Source organism: Barbatula barbatula, assembly GCF_947034865.1.
Source record: "Barbatula barbatula genome assembly, chromosome: 6".
NCBI lineage: Eukaryota > Metazoa > Chordata > Actinopteri > Cypriniformes > Nemacheilidae > Barbatula > Barbatula barbatula.
This window is the reverse complement of record NC_136765.1, coordinates 26,219,419-26,244,862: the sequence shown is the minus strand read 5'-3', so window position 1 is coordinate 26,244,862 and position 25,444 is coordinate 26,219,419. Positions and strand designations below refer to the sequence as shown.

General features: G+C 40.9%; 2 protein-coding genes across 3 annotated transcripts in view; one reads left to right on the top strand and one right to left on the bottom strand.

The window, feature by feature from the left end:
• Positions 1-18,230, top strand: part of pak6 (p21 (RAC1) activated kinase 6) — an 18,801-nt gene extending 571 nt beyond the window's left edge. Inside the window, exons 1-9 of one of the 2 annotated variants that reach the window (XM_079458187.1) lie at positions 5,694-5,815; positions 8,285-8,510; positions 10,214-10,867; positions 11,688-12,215; positions 13,651-13,784; positions 14,590-14,716; positions 15,938-16,063; positions 16,147-16,281; positions 16,376-18,229. In XM_079458187.1, the coding sequence (XP_079314313.1) occupies positions 8,307-8,510; positions 10,214-10,867; positions 11,688-12,215; positions 13,651-13,784; positions 14,590-14,716; positions 15,938-16,063; positions 16,147-16,281; positions 16,376-16,543 (2,076 nt within the window). In that variant the 5' untranslated portion in view covers positions 5,694-5,815; positions 8,285-8,306 and the 3' untranslated portion in view covers positions 16,544-18,229. Of the gene's footprint in view, positions 1-5,693; positions 5,816-8,284; positions 8,511-10,213; positions 10,868-11,687; positions 12,216-13,650; positions 13,785-14,589; positions 14,717-15,937; positions 16,064-16,146; positions 16,282-16,375 lie in introns of those variants that run through there. The other variant, XM_079458186.1, reaches the window with a different exon arrangement.
• A 557-nt stretch (positions 18,231-18,787) lies between these two features.
• On the bottom strand, positions 18,788-20,266 carry ankrd63 (ankyrin repeat domain 63; the record flags this gene model as incomplete). The annotated part of the gene is made up of 1 exon (XM_079459392.1): positions 18,788-20,266. One exon carries the CDS (start codon positions 20,264-20,266, stop codon positions 18,788-18,790), a length of 1,479 nt encoding a protein of 492 aa, XP_079315518.1.
• Positions 20,267-25,444: the final 5,178 nt, after the last annotated feature.

Sequence of the window (25,444 nt, the reverse complement as noted above, 5' to 3'; positions counted from 1 at the left end):
AGGGGTATGTGGGGCAGTGGTCTCTGTCACGCCATGTTTGTTTCTGATCATATGTGTGCGCTAGTGTGAATGGATCTCATTGGACAGCTACACGAATGGCAGAAACATCTAGATGTCTGTTCTTGCTGGGTTGAAATGATTGGCGAGTCTTACTTTGATCATGTGTATTAAATAGTGGTACGTGTCTGTGCTATTGACATGACACTTCAGATAAGTGTAAGGTATCATCTAAGAGAAGGTGAAGGTTCTTCACATCACTGTCATGGCCGTGTTAGGATCCTCACAGATATGACAAATGGTTGTGTTTGTTCCAGCTCAAACATGATACACATGAAGTGGGAACAGGGGATCGCTTTCTGCACGGGACAAAGTCAAAACCTTCCAGAGGGAATAAAATGGTAGAAAGCAATGAAAATAAAGAACGACATGCACATTAAGGTGTGAAGATGGCAAACAGCCACAAAATACATCACGGTTTTCATTTTGGCAAAAAGCAGATTCCAAACTGGATGCATCCAGATCGATTGTGGGTAAGACTTTCCTTAAGCCTTTATGTGTAATGCGTTATTAAGGGTTATTAAATGCTATGATGCATTATAATTGTGTGTGTTGTAAAACATTAAATGTTGTTGTAAAGTGTAACAATGAATTGATGAGTGTTATAATGTATCAACTGTACTGTTACAATTATTCATGAGACTTTATAAGGTGCATTACAAGGCATCAATAATACATGAAAATCCCTTTAATAATGCATTACACATATATGCTTTAAGTCAAGTGTATTTCCCATCTATGTCGAAGACAGAACACACGTGATGACATTAGAAATACTTCATCAACATCTGAAGATCATTTAACTTTTATAACGTGACATGAGAAATGATGCAGCGCAGGATTGGATCTATATCATCTGTGTTCAACAGAACTGTGTTCAGGTACTGTCGCTCTAAACTTCAGAACAGTTTCTCATTGATTTTCTTCCAGAAGTAAAAGACAATAGATGACAGTAATGGATACAGGTCATACAAATCAATAGTTTCAACTCCTTCAGGCCTTATAGACAGAAACTAAATGTGTGTGAAGAAGAAAATCGGATTATAAAGTCTCTCATCTTACATAAACTACACAGAGTCTTACTGACGGACATCTTTATTTGCTAAGAGTATTTCAAGCAGCCGTAAAAAACTACAAATATCTATTGTTTTTAAACTGTAGAATAAGTTTATTTTGAGTCTGAATTTATTTTTAAGTGAATCATTTTACATGTCTCAAGCATTACAAGGTGTGTGATGTTGAGACCAATAACTGTTTGAAATGACACGTCTTTATTAAACAGTCGGCTGTCAAAACATGATACAAAAATCAAGCTGTCGATGAAAGACATTCTCACTTAACTCTTACTGTATATGTTCTACAGTGTGCAAGGTTTACACAAAATGAAGGTGAAAGGATTCATCAAGTTGATATCAGACAGATGGTGGTGTTCCTAAAGCTTGAATAAATGATGAAACATTTATCATGTAAAGCTATTATACTGTCTGCTGGTGCAGTGCACGTGTGTCATAATGAGATATCGTGTGTCAGATCAGGAGTTATTGCTCACTTCAGATGCTTGTAGTTTCTATTTTACAGCTTTATGGTAGAAACTCTATTCACACTTTATGTGAATGAAGTACAGATCAACAACAAAGAGGAGAACAGTGTGAATTATTGTTCAAAGTGGATAGATATGTGTCAGGAACGCGGAAAGAGAACCCAAGTGCAGCAGCGAAACAGGGTTTAAACAGGATTTTAATAAATAATAAACAGGAACAAAACAAAAACCCACGAGGGGGTAAACAGGGAACACAATAAACTGAAGACTAACACTTGACAAGAACTACAACTACAAAAACACCTAGTCACACTCACACTCACACTCACACTCACACTCACACTCACACTCACACTCACACTCACACTCACACTCACACTCACACTCACACTCACACTCACACTCACACTCACACTCACACTCACACTCACACTCACACTCACACTCACACTCACACTCACACTCACACTCACACTCACACTCACACTCACACTCACACTCACACTCACACTCACACTCACACTCACACTCACACTCACACTCACACTCACACTCACACTCACACTCACACTCACACTCACACTCACACTCACACTCACACTCACACTCACACTCACACTCACACTCACACTCACACTCACACTCACACTCACACTCACACTCACACTCACACTCACACTCACACTCACACTCACACTCACACTCACACTCACACTCACACTCACACTCACACTCACACTCACACTCACACTCACACTCACACTCACACTCACACTCACACTCACACTCACACTCACACTCACACTCACACTCACACTCACACTCACACTCACACTCACACTCACACTCACACTCACACTCACACTCACACTCACACTCACACTCACACTCACACTCACACTCACACTCACACTCACACTCACACTCACACTCACACTCACACTCACACTCACACTCACACTCACACTCACACTCACACTCACACTCACACTCACACTCACACTCACACTCACACTCACACTCACACTCACACTCACACTCACACTCACACTCACACTCACACTCATCGACTTGACTATCAATGACAATGACAAAGACTCCAAGACATGGCAAAAAGCATGAAACATGTACAACGAACGAGCACAAGACAATAGACAAGAGGGTATTATATAGGGAGACTAACAAAGGGGATAACGATAGGCAGGTGTGGGTAATGCGACACAGGAGGAGAGCAATACTAGAAACGAGAGGGGCAGGGCCAAATGACGAGACAGGAGAGAACGCATATTATGTCCTGATTGACCATAATATGATCCTCTCCACATAAAACACGTGGGTCTGTCATGATTCTGCCCCTAGACCAGAAAATCAAGACAAGAGCAGGCAGAATCATGACAGATATGTATATCAAATAAACCAAACATGTGTCGCATGGTGTGACATAAAGCAAAAATGTAGAAAACAAACTGTTAATAATATATATTAAAGTTGCATAAGAGAGATTTATCTCCATTGTTAGTTTATTTTCTAAATATTTGCTGTCACTCCATAAGATACATGTACACATTTATTTGTCAACATTTATTGGTGATTCCACTTGTTTGTTCAACACATTTTCAAGCATGAAGCCCAGAACACAGTTTTCACTTTTACAGTAATATCTGTATCTTTATTTAACTTTACAATTTACAGTCACGGAAAAAAATAAGATACAATTTCGAAATGAGAAATAAACTTTACTATTTATTGATATGTGTTTAGGTACAATGAACATTAATAATAATATTCCTCCCAAATTTCTAATGTGCGTTTATGAAAATAAGATGCTCTGTATTTTTTCAGACCTCAAACTGCAAAGAAAACATATTCAGATTCACATATTTCTACATTTAGAGAAAGTGTATTAATGATTTTTTTTATGTGATAATGTGGATGTTACGTTGCTGTTGGCTGACTTGATGTCGCTGAGGACTGAACCGAACACAACACATCTAGAAATGATGATTTGGAATGATCTCTTCATATTTTTCCGCGACTGCGTATTTGTTCAATATATATCATCTGTCTATTTTACAAACTGTATGTGAAACTTTTCCTTCTTGTGTTGTTGTTGGGGTCAAAGTGTAAATGTGATGCAGGAAACATCAGATTCAAGCGTTCACTGAGCGAGAGGATGAGCTGGTGTTTCGTTTCCACAGTGAAGCGCTTGACACAAATATTGCATCAAATGTGAGCGCTGGACCAGTATTGGAGGAGTGAAGAGGCGTGTGTTGAGTTGAGATTGAACCGTGTGTGTAACAGTGTTTACAGACATTAATAAAACACTCGCTCCTGTTATTACAAGCGATGAAAACATCAGAACCCTAAATCATTCTTTTTATTGAAGGATTCACTTGTGTTAAATGGGTCATGACAAGTGTGACCCTGGAGCACTTAAGTGACACGGAAACATGTAGTATGGGTCAAAATGATAGATCTTTCTCTATGCCCAAAATCATTAGGATATTAAGTGAAGATCATGTTCCATTAAGATATTTGGTAAATGTCCTATCTGTCAGTAAGAAGCTTTGGTAAGGACTTCATTAAAACAACTTTAAAGGCCATTTTCTCCATTGTTTGCACCCTCGCGTTGCGTTCATATTTCATATTTCGCCAGAGTTCCCATCTTTTCATCGGTCTCGGCCCACTTGTTTGGGACACACCAGGATAGCGTTCAGCGTTCACACTCGCACAAATAAACCGCACTAACAGAACAATCGCACAAGTTTGTTGGTTTCATGTTTAGTTGGATTGTCCCCCGCTGGACTGTGTTCATATTGTTTTATTTTGGTCCGAACCGCAGTTCGTTTGCATCATCAGGCCTGTAGCTGTTTGCCCGTCACCTGTAACAACGACGCAGGAGAAGTCGGCAAGATGCATTACAATGCTCACTTCACTTTTATACAGTTATGTTTTTGAACGGTTAGTTGTGTTCCCTTCATCTGCAAATGCTCTTAAGAACGCTGAAGGCGGACAGAAATGAGATATAGGCCTACTGCTCTCTGCTTGGAGCGCGTCAGTCACACTCGTCAGAAAAGTCAGTGAAACACAAACACATATTTTTCCCAAATAATACGTCATTAATAGCGGTTCACCTGCGTGATTTGGTAGGATTGCCGTACTGGAGTTCACATGAACCGCACCCCAGACCTCCCTCGGGTAGCCTACAGTTCACCGGTGCGCACCCGGGTTCGGAAGGCAGCGTTCACATCATCAAATCGAACCCGGGTGCGCACCATGAGTGCTAATGTGAAACGGCCTTTAAACGAACAAAACATGGCATACTGTATGTGTACACACCCTTAAACACACAATAAAAGTAAAACAAATATTTCATCATTAAAACAATGGAGTGTTGACAGAGAGATGATGCAGCATGGTATTTGTGAACCTTGCAGTATTTACTTCACCTCTACTATACTTAAGTGTACTTTATGAGGTTATGCACGACTCATACTGAAATGGGTCTCAAATGAAAGTTTGTTGAAGGTGACTGACCGTCCATATCGAATGTTGTCATGGTTATCAGATGTGGATGAAATGCTGTGACAGTGAAAACAGAGTCTTTATGAAAGCTGATATTGGCGCTTCATCTTCTGTATTTAGGTGGATTGCGGTTCTATAATGTTCTGGAGAATGTTCAAATGATAAATAAACGCTGATGTTTTTGTAGCAAAGATGATGTAAGGTTAACAACACGTTACGACGTGGATCAATATCCCGTTAATACCACGGTATGCTCAATTATGAATAAATACGATTACAACTCATGTCAATGTTTCCTATCGTGCACAACATTTTCAAGAGAACAAACATTTCATTTAATCTAAATCTGTTCTGTTTGATCCAACAACAAAACTCATCGAATACAATCTGTGTCAAGCTCAATATCTCATGAATGTGAATCTGGCTTTGCTTTTGGTTACGTGAGTATGTTCTTAAAAAAGAAATCAATAGCTGTTGAAACAAAAGTGCCTTTCAGAATGTGTGTGCCCTGGTTATATCACATCACTCCTGTTAAAGATCAACGTTATATGATGTTAAGCACTGGACTGTCAGTGTCATGAGTGTTGTGAGGATCGGTCAGACGTGGGTTCAGTTAACACACACAGATCAATGAAACAGACACTGGTGTCGTCTACAGAAGTCTTCAGTCCCACCGGACGGCTGGTTGAGAAGGTATTTACTCTTCTTGTCAGTTTGTTATTGACGGCGCTGAACTGAGATTTACACACAGTTTACAACCACAGCTCTTATTTCTCAGGAGACTTTAGACTTCTCAGTCATTCGTGTCTCATTTACATACGTCCAACATTAACGTGTGTTCCCCGGAATCAAACCATCATCACCTTTGTGCCGCTTACACAAGTCTTAAAGTTCCTTCAGGAAAATAAAATGACACACAAATTAGCAATTGTTAACATACAGACATACATACAGTATCAAATAAAGTGTCACGTCAGATCACTTGGTCTCAGGAGAATGTGAGTTGATGTTGAGATCTGATTCATGAACGCCAGTCTGAGCAGAATCTCCACATTATTAACATTATTAATCACGTTCAGAATCAAACTTTAACTATAGAGTTGTTCAACAATGAATCGCATCCAGAATAAAGGTTTGTGTTTAATGTACTGTCTGTGTACTCTACACATTTCTTTTGTTTTATGAAGTGTTTATGTAAATATAATCATTAGAAACGTATACCATCTTATTTCTATATCCTTTTAAATCATATAGAAACATTTAGTCATTTTTATTCATATCTATATACAGTATGTGTTTAAAATAACTAAATGAATATGCAAATTGCACAGACATATATTTTTATAAACATAAACGTTTATAAACGCAACTCGCATTCATTTGTGAAGCGTTTTATTACAATAAATGTTTTACAGAAAAAGCAGAACGGTCGCAAGAGAAGCAATGATTACATTTTGTGATCACAATGAGTCAAATATACATCAAATGTGGCAGTGTTTATTGATTCAGAGCTATCAATGGTTGCCATAAAATATCATTTGAATTAAAAAGACAAACATTGAAGTCAGTCGGTCGAGATGCTTGTGTGTCACTAGCAGACTTTAGTGTGATGTGGGTCAGTGGTTTGTGAGACTTTGATCAAGTTAATGCACTTTGAACCCAAAGGCACGAGCTTCTTGCGTTCCCTGCCTGTCACTCAAAGGGCAGACAGAATGAGTAAGCCGTAATTGAGCAGATATTCTTCATTTGACATGCTAACACACACACAGAGCCATCTGAAAACCTGCCGCTAGCTCTCAAGCCTTACATAACCTTCAATGTGTGTACAGAAACACCAGACCAAAGGCAGAAATCATGCTTGCTTTACCCATTCAAATGCTGACAGCAAGTCAGTAGATACATCTGCGTGTTGGCTTTGCTATTTTAAGAACAAAGATGATGACGTGATCTTTTTCTTTTGCATTGATGCAGCACTCTTTGGACAAATTTAGTGCAACTGATATAGAAAAAGGAACAAAATTGAGGATGATGATGCTAGCATAGAAGCTTCACTTAAAACACAAAATTATTTGAAAGGGGTCACGTGACACGCCTAAATGAATATGATCGTGTGTTTTAGATGTAATTTAATGTGTAAACACGATTTAAGGTTCAATAACACTGTGTGTTCCACAAACTGTACATGTCTGTATCTCCTCTTTGCTCCGCCTCTTACAAAGCTCATGGCTCTGAACAGCGAGGTGTGCTGTGATTGGCCAATTAACCGGTGTGTAGTGATTGGTGGAATACTGCAAGCGTGTGAGCGAAATGTAACGCCTCTGACCATATTTGGAACATCAGGTTCCTCTTCAATAGTACTGACCGATACACCCACCTTACCTGCGTTTACATGTGGGCGGTCTTAGTCAAATCATCCCACGAGCTGATGTAGATTTGTGTGAGTGTAGCTAGACGAGGGCTGATGTAGATTTGTGGGGGTGTGGCTAGACGAGGGCTGATGTAGATTTGTGGGGGTGTGGCTAGACGAGGGCTGATGTAGATTTGTGGGGGTGTGGCTAGACGAGGGCTGATGTAGATTTGTGGGGGTGTGGCTACACGAGGGCTGATGTAGATTTGTGGGGGTGTGGCTACACGAGGGCTGATGTAGATTTGTGTGAGTGTAGCTAGACGAGGGCTGATGTAGATTTGTGGGGGTGTGGCTACATGAGGGCTGATGTAGATTTGTGGGGGTGTGGCTACACGAGGGCTGATGTAGATTTGTGGGGGTGTAGCTAGACGAGGGCTGATGTAGATTTGTGAGGGTGTGGCTACACGAGGGCTGATGTAGATTTGTGGGGGTGTGGCTACACGAGGGCTGATGTAGATTTGTGGGGGTGTGGCTACACGAGGCGTTTCAGGCAGGTCTGGGTGAGGTCTGGGTTTGCTTTTAAATAGAATTAATCTTTTGTTCCCACACTTTTATTTGTGCAATTTTACTTGTCTAATACATGCATGAGCAACTTATAACACACCAAAGAAAACACGTATTCACACCATATGACCCCTTTAAACCAATTTATGCTTATGCTTTGTTTATAAATGTGCTTTTTGCAGGGTTCAGAATGATGGCAATGCATACATTCCTGTTGTTATCTTTATTTTCTTTTTGTCTCTGTTTTGAAGCTCTCAGCTGTATGATCTTACGATGTTTCGCAAGAAGAAGAAGAAGAGGCCTGAGATTTCTGCACCGAAGAACTTTGAGCATCGCGTTCATACCTCATTCGATACCAAGCGAGGGGTCTTCGTCGGCCTTCCAACACAATGGCAGAGTTTAATAGAGAACCTCCGCAGACCCAAACCGATGGTGGACCCGTCCCGAATAACACCAATGGAGCTCAAACCAAAGAAGGTTCATCACAGATTTACTTTTCTTTCTTTTTTTAATAATAAGCAAACGATGTATACAAAGTCAGCTAAAAATATCAAAGGTTATAATAGACAAAAAACAGACATTGGTTTTAAAACATCCCCATCTTAATAGAATGTCATTTTTTAATTGTGTTAAAGATTTATTACCCCACGCATGTAATTACACCGAGTTGTGTTTTCCACTCGTAAATATCAGGGGCGCTTGGTTGGTCATATGCTCGGAACTCGTATTTACGACATTCTGCACTCCTCCACCTGATGGTAGTGAGCGCGGGAGGGAGGGTGACCTCTAAATGATCTCTTCGATGGATTTATCGATTATAAATGATCTCCTCACTTACGGTGAATGTCTGGTACACGTGTACAAGTGATGTGGAAACAGAGCCACCATCAAAGCACAAATACGAGCCTGAAACTCTGGATTTAAAGCAGTTTGGCGTGTGGAAGCCAGCGCGCGACATCACGTCTGTAACGTTAGAATGTGAAGAAATGTTCAGAACAAGATTTCAGCAATGTTGTGTCGTTTATGCAGCAGGGTTTTGAAATATGTCAGATTAGTAAACTTTACACAAAGACAGATGGGCTGATTTGCGCCTGGATTTCATTTAAAGTCTCCATGAAACGGAAGTTGAGATTGACTTCTTTTCCATATCGTGACGTATATGAAACTGCTTCTGAAATTATAACTTTTTTAGGGCGGGGCTTTATTTTGCCTTTCCCTTTTTGATTGGTTCGTTGTAAGTTGGGTCTGGAGGGTAAGTCTAAGAATGCCTGGCCATTGGACAGTCAGTATAGCCCCTCCTCTTTTGTGCTGCTGACCTCATGTAGTGAACAGTTGTTGTTGTTGAGAGGGGGAGGAGCTTCATGTTTTTGATTAAAGATTTCGAGTGCAAATGAATTAAGAAAAACTAGTGGTGTGCACGGATAAATCATTTATAATAAACACTGTTTAATACACTTTCATGGCGACTTTAAGAGAAGATAAGATTGATAACTGATTTGGACGTTAATAATAATAATAATAATATCTGAAGTGCTATTATAGTCTTTGACAGGGTGACTGACAGGAGTGTCTTTACATCTCTCCCCTCAGTCTTGAACTTGTTACATGTTTCACGTGTAAAGTTACTGATGGACTTTATATGAAGGTCGTCTCACTTTTGTGAAAGCCGCAGTAATGTAGCACGTCAGTACACTCACAGATAAACGCATAAGGCTGCATATGTTGTGAAGTACAGTGAATTACGTGCGCTTCGGACCTTTCTCTTGTTTGACATATTTACAGAATCTGTTGTATCTATCTTTTTAGCAATCATACAACTGAATCAACATGTTATGTATATACCGTATATACTGCATTTATATCTCATTGTGCTTCCGTTCTTCTAAAGAAAAGTTTATTTGCTCCAGTTCTGTATATCACCATTGAGCCAAAAGCACATCATTTTGTCCAGGCTACTACGTGAGAATAACAGTAACACTGCAAATGTCTTTAGGTTGATAGTGTATAGCTTTACTAGCTTGACTAGGCCTATTCTTAACCAACACGCATCATCCAGAAATAGCCTCCTTAGAGGAAAGTGTGATTTTCAGTTGATCCACACCCGGGTGAATTCACACGCTCTTTAAATAGCACTGGATTTCAGCTCGCATTAATCACAATCTTCCTCTCGTCCTCCGCAGACTATCGTGCGAGGCAGTATGATCGGCCACGGGGACTACATCTCAGCCATGCTGTCGGACATGAGCCGCCTGTCCGTCACCAGCTCCAATTCCCTGCGCAAGAGCAGCCCGTCGGCACGCAAGAGAGCGCAGTCGCTCGGTCGCCTGGGGGAGGTCAACGAGGGCGAGGCGTATCAGTACGAGGGCCTGGAGCCCTCTCGCGATGACCCCGAGTCCCACTGGCCCGACACGTCACGAAACATCCACAGCGAGAGCGGAACGCCGTACATGGGCCTAAAGAAAAGCATCACGCTGCAGCCCAACGGCGTCCTGCCCCGGGCAAAGTCCACTTATGAGGTCAGCACCAGGTGTTTGGAGGGTCCCCGGCCTCCTCCTCCGGCTCTTCCGGCCCCTCCGCCGCCCCCCATACACTTCCCGGAGCCTCCCAGGTCCGTGTATCTGGGCGGAGATGTGGGAAGTCCGACGGAGAGACTCATGATGAGGAGAGAGTTCCCCATCGTGTTCTCACACAACCACAGACCCATTTCGTGTTTCTATAGCCCTACGATGCCCGTGCATGACCCGCACGGAGACCCCGATGTGAGGACTTCAAACCGACTGCTGGTGCATCCTCAAAACAGCCCTGGAAGACCGTTCTCCTCATATGACCTGAAGGTAACAAACACGGCTGGATCTGTACATGACATTATTATTACCTGTGTGATTCTCACCAAACCACTGAAACATCATTGCAGTTAAGATTTCCATTCAGTTGGGTTCATTATAATTATAATAAAGACAATTTGACAAAACAGATGATCATGCTGACATAATAGTTCCTTATTTGTGTATTTTATAGTTTTTTTTCTGCTGAAATTCTCATAACCGTAACAAGTCCGAAGAGAGCATTAAACTGTATGTTCATCATTTAAACAGAGTCAAATATAAATATTTTGAAAAAACAATTGGATTTTCCACTACTAGATGTTCTCAAATGACTAAATATTCATGTATAATAAAAAGGAAGAAAGAAGTGACTGATATCCGTAATGTTTAAAAACACACAAATATATACACATTAAGTCAGATTTTATGTGAAGAAACACATCTACTAGTAACTTTAAAGGGTTAACCACAAATTACTTTTTCACTTCTAATAACCGATACAGGTAGTTTTCCACAATTATAGACATTTTACATGTATAATATTTTATTATAATCCATTATAATATCAAATATAATCCATTAATGTATAATTATGTACGATTAATAAATAACCTGCTTACTTCGCCTGTTTTAGCAAAACGTGATATGACACTGACAGTTTAAAATGGTTACGGTAATGAGAATTTTTAAGACTGGTTGTGAAAGGTTGTGAAACCAGTGCTTTTAAACATGTCCTATCTTGTTTAAAATGGTATTTTGTGTTTTTAGGAAAATGATGTTTGATTTCATGAGAATCACCCACTTTTATTTGTCCTCTTGTACGATACAGGCAGACGCAGCCATGAGACATCCGTCTGGATATATGCACAGCAGCACCAACAGTCCTCTCGTGAGACCTCACCAAACCGTCCGCTCCTCCTCAAGCTACACCATCGGTCTCTCACCCAACATCAGCTATCGGCCCGCCGGTCTGGACCCCTTTATGAGACACTCCGGCTGTCCAAACCCAGGACTTTACCCCAGACAGGACAGCCCATCCCAACCCCGCCCCTCACCCACCGGCTCCCTGGCCAACAGCCCCCCGGGAACATGTTCGCCCGTGTTCAGACCCCCTCTACACCCGTCCCCGCGCCCCCCGCCCGACCCCCCGAAGGTCACCCACGAGCAGTTCAAAGCAGCGCTGCAGATGGTGGTGGATAAAGGAGACCCGCGCTCATACCTGGAGAACTTTGTGAAGATCGGAGAGGGGTCGACGGGTGTGGTGTGCATCGCCCGTGAGAAACACAGCGGACGGGTGGTGGCCGTCAAAATGATGGACCTCAGGAGACAACAGAGACGAGAACTTCTCTTCAATGAGGTAAAACGGCACAGAGGACTGTGAACGCCAATGTCGTGGACACCTTTTCAAATTCCACGTGTCATAAGACATAAATACCTTATTATCTGAGTTTTTCCCTATAAACCACAGTTCAGGTTAACAACATATCTTTGTCGAAAACGAGCATGAATAAAGCAGACTCGAGCAGAATAAGAGCATGAGCTCCTGACACAAATGAAGAATTTACCGGCACTATAAGATATTTATAGTAAAACTGAGATCAGATAGTTTCATCTTTTCAATCTGGACTAAAGCATTCCAGCCTAGAGCCGTCAAACATCAGTCACGTCCAGAATAAAAGCTAACATAATTCATGTATGTGTACTGTGCATATTCATTTTATATTTATTTTTCATAATGTGATATTCCCCCCCACTTCAAATTGTTTTACTTTACAGATATGTTGGAATATTGTAGATATTTTAAATAAAAGATCAAAAGGAGAAACAATGAAGATGCATTTTTACAGCCTTCTTTGCTCATATGTTCCAAAGGTGCCAATAATAGTGGAGGGCACTGTATACATACAGTATACTGTATTTAGGAAAAACATAATTATCATTTTAATTATTTGTAAATATATTAAGTACATGTAAATATGTATGTGTATATGAACACAAGCGTAATGTGCACAGTACACGGACATCTATTATGTTATCTGGATGTTATTAATCGCGATCGATCATTTGACATGTTTTGTCAAATCTTTGGATTATTGTTGTCCTTTATTGTTCTTTACTCTTACAATTTGAATCTGTTTGATACCGTTGTTAATTTATACAGTTTTATTTATTGATAATTTTTATTAAAAGGTTTTTTACTTTAAAAATAAAACTTTATATCAAGAGCAGAATTGTTTTGATTTTATAATCCAATCCAGCACTGTGATGATACACAGATAAACATTCTTCAGTTGTAAACGGTTTCTTTCGCACTTCCACAACTTTAGAGACAATAAGAATAGATGAAGTATTAATAATGAGAAAACATGATTTCTGATAACGTAAAGCAGTAGAAATTAGACCTGAACAATTAATGGAGAAACTAATCAGGATTACAATTACAGGAGAAACAATTACATAATGACCAAAAGCCTCAATTACAGCCGTCCATTTGCACTCATTTCTGTGTGTTTGGGCACCAGATACAGTAGCCAATCAGAGCATGAATACGTTACGTGTCCTTTAGATATTCATGTTTTAACTAAGAACATAACATCCATAATTATGTGTTATATACATTATATTATTTAGTTTTGGATGTTGGCAATATGGCATGCAGCTGTTTCACAGAACGTTATATAAGAATTCAAAGCTTCAGAATAAAATCTGTTAATCTCAATGACAATATTGAGATGAATAATCCCCAGTTTTGTCATAATCCTGCAGCTCTAGTTGACATGTTCTCTTCACAGGTTGTGATCATGAGGGACTATCAGCACAGGAATGTGGTGGAGATGTTTAAGAGCGCTCTTGTGGAGGAGGAACTCTGGGTCATCATGGAATATCTGCAGGGAGGAGCTTTAACAAACATCGTCTCTGAAACCAGGTAAAATGTCACAGCAGTATGATCACTCTTCATTTAGAAGTGAATCTCAACTTGTTTTCTTTGCAGTATTTGAGGTCTGAAAACACAGAGCATCTTTCCTGTTATTTGAAATTTGGAAGAAATCTTGTCTGTATTTCACAGAATGGGAACTTCAAGGTTTCTCCTGATGGTCTCTGATTGTATTGAGAGTCGTTTAAAGTGCTTAAAAACAGTGAAATGCTCGGAGCTCATGGTGTTGTAGTGTTTTATTCATGCCACAAGAGGGCGATGCGCAGTAGTGTTTCATTCCTTTGTACAATCAGATTAGAAAATATTGTGATGACATTCGGGGTCTGACTCCAACATCACAGAAGAACAAGATCTGACTTGTTTAACACAAAGTGCCAGAGAGAAAGAGATCAGCCGAAGGAGAGCACGTCTACACTAGAAAGGATTGAAGACATTCTTTGGGAATGAAATGATGTGAATAAACCTCACAGTTGAGTGAACATTGAAATACAATGAAGAGCTTCTTGGTTTATTTGATCTTTCCAAACTGATTCAGAGTTTTCAGAAAGCTGCAGAAATGTTCTTATAGTTTTTTCAGCTGTGGTAAAAACAGATTTGTTATGAAGAACATTAAATGTGCTTTTACAAAACAAAACTCTAAATCCTGATTGGATGATGGCAAACGTAAGGAGCACGGTGATGACTGCCAATCTATACTGAAGACTATTAATGATGGAGGCGTTGTTTTCTGAGCGTAGTTAGACACACGAGGAGGTTAAGAGTCTGTTGACGTGATGTTGTGCTGTCTTATGTTCAGACTGAGTGAAGAACAGATCGCTACGGTGTGTGAGGCCGTCCTGCAGGCGCTGGCGTATCTCCACTCGCAGGGCGTCATTCACAGAGACATCAAGAGTGATTCAATACTGCTCTCACTGGACGGCAGGGTGAGTTCATCTGTCTGTCTGTCTGGCCGTCCTTTCTCTCTGTCTGTCCGTCTGTCTATCTGTCCATCGGTCTCTCTGTCTGTCCGTCCGTCTCTCTGTCTGTATGTCCATCTGTCTGTCTGTCTCTCTGTATGTCCATCTGTCCTTCTCTCTGTCTGTCTGTCCATCTGTCTATCTGTCTGTATGTCCATCTGTCCGTCTGTCAATCTGTCCGTCGGTCTCTCTGTCTGTCCGTCCGTCTCTCTGTCTGTATGTCCATCTGTCCGTCTGTCTGTCTATCTGTCTGTCTCTCCGTCGGTCTCTCTGTCTGTCCGTCCGTCTCTCTGTCTGTATGTCCGTCCGTCCATCTCTCTGTCTGTATGTCCATCTGTCCGTCTGTCTATCTGTCTGTATGTCCATCTGTCCGTCTGTCTATCTGTCTGTCTGTCCGTCGGTCTCTCTGTCTGTCTGTCCGTCTCTCTGTCTGTATGTCCATCTGTCCGTCTGTCTGTCTATCTGTCTGTCTCTCCGTCGGTCTCTCTGTCTGTCCGTCCGTCTCTCTGTCTGTATGTCCGTCTGTCTGTATGTCCGTCCGTCCGTCTCTCTGTCTGTATGTCCATCTGTCCGTCTGTCTATCTGTCTGTCTGTCCGTCGGTCTCTCTGTCTGTCCGTCCGTCTCTCTGTCTGTATGTCTCTCCGTCGGTCTCTCTGTCTGTCTGTCCGTCTATCTGTCTGTATGTCCATCTGTCCGTCTGTCTATCTGTCTGTCTGTCCGTCGGTCTCTCTGTCTGTCCGTCCGTCTCTCTGTCTGTATGTCCGTCCGTCTCTCTGTCTGTCCGTCCGTCTCTCTGTCTGTCCGTCGGTCTCTCTGTCTGTCTGTCCGTCCGTCTCTCTGTCTGTATGTCCGTCCGTCTCTCTGTCTGTCCATCTGTCTTTCTGTCTGTATGTTTCTGTCTGTATGTTTCTCTTTCTCCTCAGTGTCTGGTGTCTATCTGTCCGTCGGTCTCTCTGTCTGTCCGTCCGTCCGTCTCTCTGTCTGTCTGTCTTACTGTCTGTCTGTCTGTTGGTCTGTCTGTCCCCCAACCAAAGACACTTGTAATCTTACATCAGACTAAATGAAGCGTCCACAGGTCCTAACAGTGTAACTTTAGTAATGACGCTAGTGTACCATACACATTATAACAACAACAACAGGTGTGTTTGCTTTTAAATCTAAACTCATAGTTTTTGTTTTTCTTCCAGATCAAGCTGTCAGACTTTGGGTTCTGTGCTCAGATCAGTAAAGATATTCCTAAAAGGAAGTCATTGGTGGGAACGCCGTACTGGATGGCACCTGAGGTCATCTCAAAATCACCGTATGGCACTGAGGTCAGAGGGTCAAAACACAGTACCATTGAGATGCTGATGAGATCATGAAAGACAGATGATAAGACGTGTTGTGAAATGTGCAGGTGGATGTTTGGTCTCTGGGGATTATGGTGGTGGAGATGGTTGATGGAGAACCACCATATTTCAGCGAAACACCCGTGGCTGCCATGAAGAGGCTGCGAGACGAGCCGGCACCCACCGTACGCAACGTTCATCAGGTATGAGTCAAAGCCACGGCTCTGGTTTGATGTACTTGTACACATATTGTTTACAGGGTTTTAATTTGACATCATCTGTCCTGTTTCTCCGCAGGTGTCCCCTGTGCTGAAGGATTTCCTGGACCGGATGTTGACCCGAGATCCGTTGGAACGAGCGAGTGCCACAGATCTTCTGGAGCATCCTTTCCTCCTGCAGGCCAGCTCTCCTCAGTGTCTGGTGCCTCTAGTGGAGCAGTACCGCAAGCGCATGTCTCGCTGCTGAAGATTCTCCCTCCCGCCGGCGCTGACCGGTTCACACGGAGACCCCGGGGGCTCCTCACAGTGTTAGATGCTCTGAAGAGCGGAAAATAACCAGTGGCGGAGCACTTTTAACAAGTGAAAGCATCTTTTTTCCCAAAGGGGTCAGAATATTGATGGTTGAGACGGGAACTCCACACATTCAAACAACTGTTTCCTTTGTTTTATTGGTGCTTAAACGGGAAAGACAATTTACGCACATTCTCCGCCCCTAACTGAGCACTCTACATATCCAAAAGATTGAAATATTACCTTTGACTTTTTTGGAAAACAAAAATGTAAGGAAACCAATCATCAGCAATTTCTCCACAAAAAGCTGACGGTTGTTAAGTACTGGCCAGCATGTATTGTCGCTCAAAGCTTGATTTTTGTTTGCAAACGATGAAAACAAATGATGTCATGATGTGTCAGTACTGACAGGTGCAGCTGTTTTTAATGAGCCGTCGTATTTTAATGACCTATTTATTATTTTTGCAATGGATTGACTTGAGCACCTGCTTTTGGAAAGGGTGCCGTGAGTGGATTTGTAAACCGTGTAAATATTGCGTAAGGTTTTTTCTTAAGAACTCTGGTGACAGTGAGCGTCAGAAGAACCAATAATGTACATAAACTGTAAATGCATTGGTTTACACCGTTTATTATGAAAGATGAAAGTTTTATTTAATGTGTGTTTGGATGCAACGTTCATGGTGGTGTTTCTGTATTCTGTTGTGCTGTGATGCTCCCAGAATTCTCATAATGAAAGTGTAGAAGAGAGAGAGAGAGAGAGAGAGAGAGAGAGAGAGATTTTTAATTCTTGGTTCATTGGCATATTATTTCAGACAAACACATGGTCATACACTCCTAAAAAGAAAAGTCTTAGTAAGAGTTCTTTCCAGCGATGCCATAGAAGAACCATTTTTGGGACCCCACAGCTTCAATTCTCTTATTTTCTATCGTCTGCAGAAACGTTTTCCACTACAAAGAACCTTTATTGAAACAGAAAGCGTCTGTGGATGTTAAAGTTTGTTTATTAACTTTTTGGGAACCTTTATTTTTAGGAGTGTAGCAAAACATCTTAGTGTTTTATAAAAGAACAGTTCACCCAAAAATAAAAATCACAGTTATTTACTCATACTTTTGTCTTGCTATTTCTCTACAGAACACAAATATGAGATTGAAACACTTTCATGGTTCCTGAATTATTGTCTTTTTTGAAGCCTGACAGATGGGATGGTTCTGTGTGTCCTGAGGTTGTTCTTTACGGTCTTATAAATAAAGGTGCTTTAAAGGTTCTTCACACTTGTGCCACAGAAGAACCTTTGTGATCATTCAGTCATATGACCTTTTTATAATCTGAAGAACCTTTTCACCGCAAAGAAGATTTTGTGAAACAGAAAGTTTCTTTGGATGTTAAATGTTCTTTATGGAACCATTTGGGTCAGAAGGAAGACCCTTTTGAAGCATCTGTATTTGTGAGAGTGTAGGCTCACGGGATCAGTGCTGCTTATTTAAAAGTGTTTGGTGTGAAACGTTTACAGGTGTGTGTGATGTTGAAGGGAAGCGTACGGCTGAAAACTCATCAATTCTCTTCATGTTCTGCGTGCTTGTGTTTGTATGTTGATGAACAGAGAAAGACATTACATTTTTTTAAATGAATAAATCATGCAGATAAAAAACTCGCTGACAAAGCTTTTATTTCTTTCACACATCCAGGTTCCACATGTATGCAATGATTTTATTAACATACTTGGAAAAAAAACACGAACACAAACATGATTAAGTTCAAGTATATACATTTGTTTTATTTTAAGTTTTTAGTCTATTAAAATAAAAACAGAATAAATGTAGATTTTAGATGTGCGCAGTAAATATTTCCACCAGATATATGATTGGATTCTTGTTAAAGACAACACAAACTTATAAAAACAAAAGACGTCAAAGCAAAATACAGCGTCACAGTCCAATGATAACATTTGTTTATGAGAAGCACACATGAACACATCTTCAGACCCGATAACAGGAACATGTGATATTCATTTAGTATTTAAAAAATGTTCAAATATCTTCACATTCACATTCCTGGTCATTCTAAATCGCCATAAATATAATTTCTTTATATCTCTAATAATATATAAATCTGATTTTTCATATCTCTGGTATGATAAATATCATTTCTTTATATCTCTGATAATAAATATATCTGATCTCTGTGATGATAGTCATTCATTTAAGAATGAAATAAGGCAGAATTATTCTCAAACTCACATCTGACGGCACTGATGCTGTCCACACTGGGTTGGCTGTTAACCCTCTGATGTGTGCGTGTCAGTGGAAAGGTCTCGGAGCGAGACATCATGCCTTTATTCTGACCCGCGTCTGATTCTCGGATGTGTCTCAAGAACTCGGGAGCGGTGAATCTGCGCAGTAATCTGCTTCCCAACCCACTGAGACCTGAAGATTCACCTTTGAGCCTCTGGGGTTCCAGCTCCTCACGACCGAAGAGAAGTTTGTTCTGTCTGCCCATTTTGGAAATGTCTCTTCTGCATTTGACGTCGCCGTTGTGTGGTGTCTCGAGCCCTTCCGATGTCTCTTTTTTATTGGCCTTGATTTGCGAGTAGAACTTGGCCACCAGAGGTTTCTCGTCCTGAAGAGACGCTCTTTTGAATCTGCTGGCAGATCTGTCCGTCTCTCGGTCGTCACCCTGATACGATTGTTTTCTGCTGCTCTTCAGGTCCAGGTTGAAGGATTTGGCTTTTCCCCAGAGTGGCGTTTCGTCGCCGTCGCGTTTGACCGGTGGACACCGCTCTGAAGTGAAATCCATCCGTCTGCCTCCGCTGGCCTCTTTGAGGACCGAGTTGTGTTTTTGTTTGGAGGTAAAAAACAAATCCTGTTTGTCTTCGGCCAGACGTCTCTCGGACATTTTGTTTAGGGCTTGACAATGGTTGGTAACGATGCTCTCGGTGGAAGAGGGCGGTGGGCGCCGGAAGCGAATCCGCAGGCTGTTGCTCTCTCCCACACGCAGCTGTCTCTGAAACAAGGCCGGAAAGGCTTCTTCGTTTTTGCTCTGTGCTTTCGCTCGGGAGAACTTCTCCAAAACCTGCTTGGGGAGGCGATTGGGCCACCTGAGATCCTCCGCGGGTTCTCCGCTGCTGTCTGTAGGACTGACGGCCTTCTTTCCGCAGCTGTTGAGGGCTTGGACGCACTGGTTGTGACCGAAGAAATCCGCCACCTGGACGGCAGAATGTCCCGCGTGGTTGGTGCGATCCAGCCGTAGTCCTAACTTCTTAAACGCCCTCACCAGGAACTCCAAAACGTGGTTGTGTCCTCCGCAGGCGGCGTACATCAAGGCGCTGTTGCCCCACGTGTCAATGAGTTCAGGGTCGGCGTTGAACTGCACCAGGAGCTTGACGGCGTCCAGATATCCCAGTTCACAGGCCAGACTCAAGGCTGTGCGCCCTTGGTCATCTGGAATGTTCACGTCCGCACCTTTCTCCAAGAGCAAATGGGTGAATTTGGACCTCGTGGCGTTGTCCTGAATGCACACCGCGTGCATCAGGAGCGTGCGGCCGGCTTCGGCCTTGGAGTTGATGATTCGACCGTCCAAAGCGTCCAGCACGAAGCGAGCGAGGTGAACTTTGCCGCTCTGCATGGCTTCCAGAAAAGTTGTGGTGCCGGAGCCGTGACACAGGTCCTTGGGCCTCAGCATCATCGGGCTGGTGTTGGGTGTCTGTGGATGTCAATGAGTTTGTTGTGGTTGTCAGCGGGGCTGCTCAGAGTTTCTGAATCTCGTCTGAGAAAGCGCGTGTGTTTTATACCACAGCGCTCTGTGTGTTGCTATGGAAACAGTCATCTGAGAGCAGCGATGCTGCTATGGCGTCCATTCACAATCGCCTCCTCTTTCTCAGATGGGAGGGGACACATGAGGAGAGGGAAAAGCACAGGCTTGTTTTATTCGGCTGCTGAAAGGAAATGTTGGGTATAAAAGAATAAACATATATCACAAACTCAACAGCAATGTCACAGTCAGCATTAAAAGAACAGTTCAACCCCTAAATAACGTCGTCCCCCTCATGTGCTTGTGAATCTGTATGTGACTCTTTCACAGCAGAAGATATTTTAAGAAATGTGTTCATTCTTTGAAAGTCAAAGGATTTCGATTCTTCCAAATATCTTCTGTTATGTTCTGCAGACGAAAGAAAGGTTTGACATGACATGAGGATGGTGAAATGAAAACAGAACTCTCCTTTCTGTTGTTTAAACGTGTACTTCAAAATGTTATTCTCATTCATCGTGCCTTTTCTAAACAGATTTACTTTGTATAGTGAGAAAACAAAAGCACAAGCTGAAGTGAAAACCCTTAACCTGTATCTCTGGTCACTTTGATCACTACAGACCAGATGCAGATGATTGAATTTCCCATAAGCAGGACAACGTGTTGCCTGGATTTGATCAATATAATGACACACGTGTGATGGGGAAGCACTGATGTCTAATTCAATTTATCATCAAAATAATCTCCAGTCTCTGGTGAAGAGAAACCTGCAGCTCTTCAGATGGACAGTGAGACCCGAGGAGACTTCACATCTATCAGATGATTTATCACAGCGTGGGTCAACAAATCCAGTCAGTAAAAGCTACACGAACGCTTCTTCATATTTAAAGAGCAAACACTTGAATCATGACTATCATATTTACATTCAAGGCATGTTATTTTAATCCTTTAACATGTTTTAGTATGTTAGCCTATATTTGATCCTCCATTTTTTCTGAGATCCATTTTTTAAATCAGGAGCTGGGCAATTCCGTGAAAAAATTACTGTTTTTATCATGGTAACAGCACAGATACTAACATTTAGTGTTTCTAATGCCCATGTGAGATCTCTCTTCAAGTTTTTTAAGCATTTGTTTTATTTTAAGTGCTCGATTTTTCATAGTAGGGTAAGAGCCATTTTCAGGATCCTCACATCCATAACGGTTCATAAATGGACACATTAAAGTTAAAATTAAGTCACTATTTAATGTTCTATAAAGAGGCATCTCTTCTACATTCATTGGGTATTATTGCTTCAGGTTCGTACATTTTAATTCACAGAAATCCTACAAAGTCTCCCAAAAACCGCATCCTTTATTTGTCACATCCATAACACATGTTTATTTCCCTTTTCTAAAGATGAAAATGTGTTCACAGACTGAAACTTTCTGATGTTCAAACTCTATCAACAAGGGTTTAGTCAAATATAAACAGATGGTTTAATATATTCATAACAAATACATTCTCTGAGCATTTGTACGTCACGTCCATAACGCTGGAATCGCCGAGCTCTATTAAAAAGGATAAAGCTTAAGATGTGTCAAATCAAACTTTCAATAATAGCATATCACTTTTAATGAAAAAGAAAACTAAACTCATAAATGTAGTCTATTATTAGTTTCATATGATTTGATTTCTTTTTAAATTAACTTATTTTAGTCTAGATTTAGACCTGAAGCTGAATTTATTTATAATTATGTTTTGGTTTGAGCAAAAAATTGAGCAAGAACTCCATTCCAGAATGTTCCCTGTCTGTTCTTTATCCCCATCGTATGACATTTATTCATAAATCCTGATTTGCATGGCCTCCCAGAAAAGATTAATGAATGAAGATGTCATACGATGGGGATATTTATAGCGTGGGGGGTTTAGGTGGTATGATATAATTGATCAGATTGATGCTGTCGAGAGAGATGACTGAATAATCTTCAGATTGTCATTCTCCGCTCGGATCAGATCTACAGCTCACCTCTCTGAATATATCATCAGAAATTAAAGTTGATTTTGAGTTAATGTCAGGATGGACGGTGATGCTAAATGGAGAAACTCGTGACTTGATTTGAACTAAACTAAGAGTGGAAATGACTTACAAACATTTCGTTGGAACATCTTGCCATTTTCATACAGAGAGAAATGACCGTGGTCAATATTGTCAAGAGCTTTATTCTCTTTTTTTCTAAATGGCTCCTTAGATGTGGGATTGTGGGATTTTTTTCTTCCCATTTGACATTTTCCAGGTAAAAACCATAAGGTAAATGTGTATCTCAAGAAACGTGTGCGCACAAATCATATTTGCTTTACATGTAACCCACTAACAAAACTTTTTTTACAAACCCAAAACAGATTTTATACTGTTCAGAATAAAATAACTCATTTCACTTCAGTCTTTCTTACTCATCTCACGAATCTTTTCAAGCGTGCTAAACTAAATAGGAAAGTATATGTTCAGTTTACACTGATGTATTTTCCAGAAAAACAAGTAAAGGGGGTAAATTTGGTCCCAATTGGTTTTAAAATAGTATACATAGTAGCTATTACTGACTAAATAAAGTATACTTCAAATTATTAGAACTTTGTTGGACTATACTTGTATGAATTATAATGAACTTGAAGCATACTTTATTTTTATAAGAGACACTCTTCAAAATAAAGGTTCTCCATCACAACCATAGAAGAACCATTTTCTCCTCAGAAGAATGTAAACACTTCTGTTGTTGCTCAAGTGCTGCATGATGGGAAGTGTAGTTTTCTTGCCCCATGACATTTTTGATCAATGTTCTTAAATCAACAAAACAGAAACTACAGACATAAAGCTCATTCGTGTGAAAGCTCAATCTCATCATTCGCTTGTCTCAGAAACAGATTTTGAGATGAATGTGAAAAATATTTCTCATATCTGTCTGTTATGTGCTTTTATATGCTTTTACTGCTTAACTATTGATTACTGCTTAACTATTGATGGATGTTCCATAAAACCCTCATCTTCAGCTAAGAATCTTGGCTTTATATTCGATAGTACTCTGTCATTTGAGAACCAGGTCGCCAAAACCTGTAAGATTGCGTTTTTCCATCTTAAAAATATATCTAAATTACGTCATATGCTGTCATCATCAGATGCGGAGAAGCTTGTACGTGCCTTTATGACATCAAGACTAGATTACTGTAATGCACTATTAGGTGGTTGCCCTGCAGGCCTATTACAAAAACTCCAACTGGTCCAAAATGCGGCAGCTCGAGTTCTTACACGTACAAAAAAGTATGAGCATATTAGCCCGGTTCTGTCAACCTTGCACTGGTTACCTATAAAGCATCGCATAAATTTTAAAATCTTGCTTATTACCTATAAAGCCTTGCATGGTTTAGCTCCTCACTACTTGAGAGAACTTCTTACGTATTATAGTCCATCACGTGCACTACGCTCTCAGGTGTCAGGTCAGTTGGTAATACCTAGAATTTCAAAATCAAGTGCAGGCGGCAGATCCTTTTCTTATCTAGCGCCTAAACTTTGGAACAGTCTTCCCTGCAATGTCCGGGAGGCGGACACACTCTGTCAGTTTAAATCTAGACTAAAGACGCATCTTTTTAATCTTGCATACACTAGATTATCATAATATATGTATTTCAAAGATCTAGGCTGCACTAGTTAGATCAACCGGAACCAGGGACACTTCCAATAACAACTGATGCATTTGTTTCATCAAAGAGTGCAGAACAGTACTCTACTCTCAGCCAGTCTTGTCTCATTGTTCCAAGGTTACTAGAGCGGAGCGGGCAGGGCGCAATCCATTCCTAGACCTGACAAATGCTGGACGAAGGAAGTGACGTCCCTACAAAACTTCAGCCACTATTAGATTATTAATGATAATTTTAAATCTAATTTTTTTTTTATTTTCGCCTTGTTGTGCAAGCACTGTTGAGCTTGTGCAGAGGCTGCAGTTTTTGCCAGAGGGGAACTGGAATCCCCTGGTTAGGCCTGGTTTCCCTCCGAGGTTTTTTTTCTCCTCCAATGGAGTTTTGGGTTCCTCGCCACCGTTTGCATACTGTTTTGCACTGTTTGCCTGGCCGGGGGGGCTGCTAGAATTTGATAGTCTTATTTAATTAACACTGCATATAGGAATTTATTGTGTGTCTGATATTTGACCTGTGTTTTGAATTCCATAACCTTTTATGTTTTACTTATAGTCATTTTTTCTTGTACAGCTGCTTTGTAACAATGAAAATTGTAAAAAGCGCTATATAAATAAAGCTGACTTGACTTGACTTATATGATGAAACAGCTTGGTTTCCGTGGCTCTTTCACAGTTTGTCATGTTGAATGTGAACAGGCAGCTGGTGTCGCCGTACATGAAGTCGTGAAAGGGCAGGTCACAGGATAAACATTTGCATTCATGCATTTAGCAGACGCTTCTATGACTTACAGTGCATTCAGGATTTTTCCAGTGTTTTCTCTTTACTTTAAATGGTGTGTGTGTGTGTGTTCTTGAAGAATCAATCATCTGAGATGTCCCAGCCCCTACACATCAGACGTCTCCTCCTGTATAACTCAGTGAACATGTGACCGAGACGCTTCAGAATCTTCAATTTCTGTCACAACTGATAAAAGTGGTCAAATACAGCTCAGATCAAGAGCATGAAAACACAAAGCACCAATCAAAACACTTAACCTCACGATTCATGCAACCTTCTGTTCTGCTTCTGTCGGTTACAATAAATACAAGTAGAATCTTAAAGCCACAATATGTACATTTGGAGCTCTAGATGTTGCACTTCTGAAACAACATTAAAAGCTTTATGTAGGAGAGTGGAATTATGGGACATATAATGCTACACAGTTTAATGTGTTTAAAACAGTCATACAGTCGTCGTTTATAAAGTAAACTACGTTAACGCTTGTTTGAGTTTCCTTTAATGGCCAAAGAGTCATCGTGATCTATAATAACAGAACAACAGATGCTGAATAAGCACTTCTGCATGAGCGTGTTGCTGTAGTTTCTACAGCCAGAAACTGAGGGTCGTGAGGAGCAGCGGATATAAGGTCACTGATATGAGACAAACACAAGAGAGACAAGAGAC